At 40.8% G+C, this 6,000-nt stretch overlaps 1 protein-coding gene across 1 annotated transcript in view; it reads right to left on the reverse strand.

The window, feature by feature from the left end:
- Nucleotides 1-5,745: 5,745 nt before the first annotated feature.
- LOC141439950 (AP-3 complex subunit beta-1-like) overlaps nucleotides 5,746-6,000 on the reverse strand; it is an 11,521-nt gene continuing 11,266 nt past the window's right edge. Inside the window, exon 10 of the mRNA XM_074104415.1 lies at nucleotides 5,746-5,820. Coding sequence (XP_073960516.1) covers nucleotides 5,746-5,820 — 75 coding nt within the window. The remainder of the gene's footprint in view (nucleotides 5,821-6,000) is intronic.

Below are 6,000 nucleotides of genomic sequence, written 5' to 3' on the forward strand. Positions count from 1 at the left end.
AGTTTGTGTCGTACCGTCCCTCTCGCTCTCGTATTAAATAGTATCAGAGGGATTAGTAAGTGTCAGAGGGATTTAGCGACACGAACTTCGAGTTTCGAATTTCGTAGTAGCCCTGCAGTGTAATCGCCGCTTAAGGCCGCGGTCACAAAGTCAGTGGGCTGGGCAGACGGCGAGACAAGCGTGTTCTCTGTTCATTGCTGGTGCTGCCACCAGCAGCGGATTTATGTTTTTTAGGAGTGTAGGCCACTTTATATCCGCCGCCCTATGTAACTTTCTAAAATAGTTTTCTCGTTGAAATCTGCCGCCCCTAGGCCGCGGCCTATACGGCCAATTGACAAATCCAGGACTGGCTGCCACTGTTGCCAGGTAACCAAACCACTGTGTGTCGAGCATTTCGTCGGCGGCGCAACGCTCGCCACAATCAATAGGGCGATGAATGATGTCGTCACAAAGGGTCATAGATGAGTGTGTCGTCTGAGTCGTCTCTTACGCCTACACAACCGTATTCAGGTTTTGTTCAGGCGACATTTGGTGAGCTAGAGCTAGACTATACATTACAATACCTACTCTTTGGCTAGGCACTACAATAGATGGCTAGACACCAGATGTAGCTTGAAATGGTTGCCGAATAAAATGAAATGAAATCTACTGTGTATGAAAGAAGTATTTATTGCACCACTGTAGAGTCATAGAGGTACCATCGTGAAACCGTACTCTCCTTCCTCTTTGTAGTCGCCACTATTCCTAAAATAAGTCGGGTTATAATAGTTGTAGCAATAATTATTGATGTTGACACCACCAATCAATGAGGGCTATCGCGTATGAATTCGCCGCTAGAGGCGCTAGTGTAGCGTGTGGTCCACGTGAGGTCTCCGAAATGACAATGTAAATATCATAGTTTTTGAGTGAGCTACGCGGGTTTATTTATAATTGGAATAATTTTGTGAATATTTTGCATTACCTGATATTAATTATGGCAATTATGCGTTAGGGGGCAATGAATGTATGTGTTTTGAGACAATTTTGTCTTTCGGAAACTTATGTCCTCCCCTTTTTTTCCGAACAAAATGGGACTGTGCAACTCTGTGGCATGCTCGATATTTTTATGGTACGGTTTTAAGGTGTATAACAGGTGCCTGTAATAACAGACTTTGAAAGCCACACTTAAAAACCTCACGCAACAGTGGCGCCATCTAGAAAGACAAAAAACGATAGCCCTCTAAGGATAGCCATTATGAGCTGTCAAAACACAACTCTCCTATAGAGTTTGGAAATAGCAACTTATGACGTCACTTGTTCGCAAACTTAATCAACTAACTATTTATTTGTTTTAAAGGAACAAAAAATCTAATTTTGCAGTTAATCGAAAATTAATCTGCTTTTCAGGGCTAAAATAAAGCGTTGTGTCTATTACTTTTTAATGGTCTCAACATCCCCATTATAAATAAACTAGAATAGTATTACAACGGCCCAATTACGAACAGTTGCGAGTGACAACAAACCTGGTATCAAAAATTCTTTAGTATTTGCTTTATTTTATGAAATCAAATTAATTACCTAATCGAAGTCAAGTTTATTTGTACAAAAGCACTTGTAAATGACTTGTACTATTACTTACTCTGTGACAAAAGTAAAACTTTTTTAATAACTTTTGACCACGGCACGGAGCCGAGCGCTTCAGCCAAAGTTTAGGCTAGGGATGCGAACAAAAGAACAAACATTTTGAGGGTAGGAAATGATTGTAATGCGTTCTGGATTGGACTTCCGGGACCGTTTGACCCACAATTATTGACTCGGAGTTAGCGAAGTTCGGTTTAACTTTACCCTGCCCAATCACTACTTGAAAGCATTATTATGAGGGTCTCCCTTAAGGTTCCTCATATAGGGTTACCTCGTAAAGGATCAATAGAGGCTAGGTATGAATGAACAGAAGGTCGATTCAGTCATCTGTCTAGCGGAAACTGTTTTATATCAATGAATAAGTATACGTAAAAAAACAATTTTTTTTCATTTATTTACTAAATAGAAAAACAATTGAACATTTTACAATAATGCAACGAGCAAAACCATACTAAGGTTTAACTGCCGTTGAATTCACTCACATAACCATAAGTTGATAATTAATCATGATTTATCTTTAGGCTAGGTATACAGGTAAGCTTAACCCAAAGTTACTGTATCACGTTAGGTAAATTGCTTTAACAATGCGTTTACAGTGGTGTGGTGTTTCACACACACTCATAAGTATGTTGTGATCAAGTTCGTTAAGAATATTAGGTAACATGTAATTATATTATTATATGTAATTATAGCTACTTATTAGGTTTTTTATTCGAATTCCCTAAGGAGAGTTTTATGTTTTTCGAGTGTACGACGATTTCTTTTGACCTTTCTGAGTCTAAACGGCTGGACGATTTTCAACCTACGAAATACCTAATTATCATTAGATTCGTTAAAACTGGTATAACGGTATGACTGGTATATGGTATAACGTCAAACAGACCTCACGATACTAACGCCATCTAGTGATAATTCGCCTCCGTGAAAACCCTCTTTGTATTGTGATGTACTCTACAAAAGTACGGGCGCCTTATTATTGTCTAACCAGGGTTACTCAAAGTGGGGTACGCGAACCCCTAGGGGTTCGCTATTCGACGGTAGGGGGTTCGCGACCAGGTTTACGTGACTCCAAAAACCACCAGGCTGCAAGACTAGCAAGATGATTAGGATTGGTTTTTGGAGTCTTTTTGTATTTTTTATTTCAACTCCAAATTTGTTACTTATTTGTTTGTTATTTGTTGTTTTTTGTTTCAGTTTGTATTTTCGTTGGCAAGATGATTCTTGAACTAATATAATTTTCTTGCTCACCCGCGACCTTACGATAGCTAAGCTTATGCAAAATATGCACATGCTTAAGTATATAAATTATTTAAGATGATTCTTACCTATAATATTATGTTACCTTTTATTGAAATAAATAATATAGGTACATTATATTATGATGATGATTGAAATAAAAATAACCTTAGTTTCTCCAACAGTCAATTTTATTACTTTATTTTGGGGTAGGGGTTCGCTGTCGTCTAGAAACTTTAACAGGGGTACGTGGACCATAAGTTTGAGAAACCCTGGTTGGAATCACAATCGTTTTCGCCACTTCTGTCACACGGTTTAGGATGAGGTCATGAGGTGGAAAGAGATGGAATGCTATCGTTAGACAATACGGCTCAGGTTCGACAAAAACGGCTGATTTATTAATAAAGGCGCCCACGCGCGCCAGCAGGGCTACTCCGAAACTCGAAACTCGAAGTTCGTGTCGTGCGGTGCCTCTGACACTTACACTATTTAACACGAGAGCGAGAGGGACGGTACGATACGAACATCGAGTTTCAAGTTTCGTAGTAGCCCTGCAGGTGTTAGTAAAAGGGACACGTACATAACATACCTACATGGTCCAAATGGCTATCAGCGCAATATGAAGAAACTCGCACTATTGTGGAATAATAAGTTCGACAATTTCTTACATCGGGAATCATGTTTTCGATTTTTTTTTATTACAAATAGCTGGCAAACGAGCATGCGGGTACCTGATGGGAAGTGATCTCCGCCGCCCATAGACACCTACAGCATTATTAGGACTGCGGGTGCGTTGCCGGCCTATAAGGGGGTTAAAAGGGAAAGGAGGAGGGGGGAGGCTAGGTTGGGCCTCCGGATCTCCCACTCACCGTACAAAAGACAGTAGCAAAACTACTATTTCACGCCGGTATCATAGTAAAAGAGAAGTAGGTTCACTGCCAGCAAAACTACATCGCGCGGCTTAAACGTGTGCACACGCACCCGTCGCACGCACACCCTGATAATTAAAGGAGGATGAAGTTTTCTGTAGTCAAGGCTGCGCTGCGTCGGTGCCGTATGTTTTGATTCTAGCTCGCTCGTCTTGCGCTCGCTTCGCGAGATGATCACCTTTTACGCGCGCCGTACTCGTACCTAAACTCCAATTCATTAGAATCTGACAATCCTGTAGACACTTCCAGCCTACTAATATAAACACCGGGCTGCCTAAGGCTTTGTGATGTGACTATTATTCTTTTTTGATTCCCTTTAGATGATAATTGCAACAACAGGGACATATATAATCAAGTGTGCCCACGATAGGGTGTCTTAAATATGAAGAAAATTGACAGATTCTATTGAATTGTACTTTACGTATATTTTTGTATTAGGTATGGTTGTAAATTATAGTAGTATATTTATAAGTGTAGTGTAAGTTTTTATTTATTCGAGTGGATGGCAAACGAGCAGTGGGTCTCCTGATGGTAATAGATCACCACCGCCCATAAACATCTGCAACACCAAGGGTATTGCAGATGCGTTGCCAACCTAGAGGCCTAAGGTGGAATACCTCAAGTGCCAGTAATTTCACCGGCTGTCTTACTCTCCACTCCGAAACACAACAGTGCAAGCACTGCTGTTTCACGCAGGATTAGCGAACAAGATGGTGGTAGCAATCCGGGCGGATCTTGCACAAGGTTCTACCACCTGCAAGTGTGTTTCGTGCAGGGACACATGAGTAGTATGTACACTGTCGCCATCGCCATCACTCCGGAAAATTTATAAATAATATTTTTAAATTTAGTAGTTATAATAATAATAATATAGCGGCATAGAATCTTGTTTCTCTAGACACAGACATAAGACAATTTTAACTTAACTTTCGTACTAAAATTATTTGCCGGTAGGTATTAATCTAAAATAGACATCGACACCCTAAGCGCCCGCGCCGGAGTAGGCAGTTAAGTCTCCTAAAGGTCGGAGTGTGTATACTTCTCCTCTTTTACTATGCCGGTATTCTGTAGGCGCCTACAGACCTCACGCGAGAAGTCTTGCCGAGAAATTGAGCGAGAACCGAGAAGGCATCTACACTCATGCGACCTTCTCATTCGCATTCTCAATCGTTATCCGGAATGGACGACAGTGCAGCGGCTTTGGTTGTTTTGCATCCCATAAAATAGGCTCTGAATGAAAATGTTCTATGAACTTTAATTCTAATGCGTTACTCCACATTTTATAGCACTGAATTACACTTGTAAACACGACAACGTCGACAACACACAATTAAGTCCACGGTCGCACTGAGACCGAACAAGAATGTAATACCGTTCTCGTGTCTCGCCCGAGAAACCCTTTTGAAAATACCGACACCGATCGGAGAACAGGCGAGCGCGAAACGAGACGGGCGAGAAAGCGATCACATTCACGCTTCTCGGGTGTTCTCGGGGGTTCTCGGCGTGAGTCTGTAGACGCTATGGGAGTGTGGTACTAACTAACCCAATCGAGCCGGCCCATTCATACTGTAGCCAGTACGAATTCGTTTTTTTAGAGTTCCATATCTCAAAGGGAAGAAACGAAACGAACCAATAAAGACGCTGGAGCTGAAATTATCTACGTAAAATTACCTATGTAAATGCTAAGATCTATTGAACCAGTGAAAAAAAAACTTCCACATCAACGCAATGCATACAAATTGCCGCAGCCTAACAGAAAACAATAGGGTATTCTCGATTGTCCTAGAAACTTGAAATTTGGTATAAGGTAATCTTAAATAAGACGCCCAATAAGAAAAGTCTCCAATATTATTTTTTCATTCTGTCTATGTGAGTAACCATCTAAAATGACCCCACATTGCGTACATTATGTTTAGGAGAGGGTTCTGCTAACACTATATACCTATTCATAGATAGATACCTACAAATTTGTACGGGACCTCGACGCGCGCGTCTGACTCGCACTTGCGGGTTTATTTTTGCTCGTGAACGTGCACTAAAAACAAATGAAAATATAAAAAATTGCTAGAAATAGTCGTCCGTACAAGCTAAAGTCAACACAAAGCGTATTACTTCGTCGCGAATTTAATATGCGACAGCAATAAATAGCCCCAACTGGTATTTTCCAAGCTCCATAAAACATTGCAGTCGCATCGCAGTGTAGACATTACAGTAA

The sequence above is a fragment of the Choristoneura fumiferana genome, chromosome 21 (genome assembly GCF_025370935.1).
Source record: "Choristoneura fumiferana chromosome 21, NRCan_CFum_1, whole genome shotgun sequence".
In the NCBI taxonomy this organism is placed as follows: Eukaryota; Metazoa; Arthropoda; class Insecta; order Lepidoptera; family Tortricidae; genus Choristoneura; species Choristoneura fumiferana.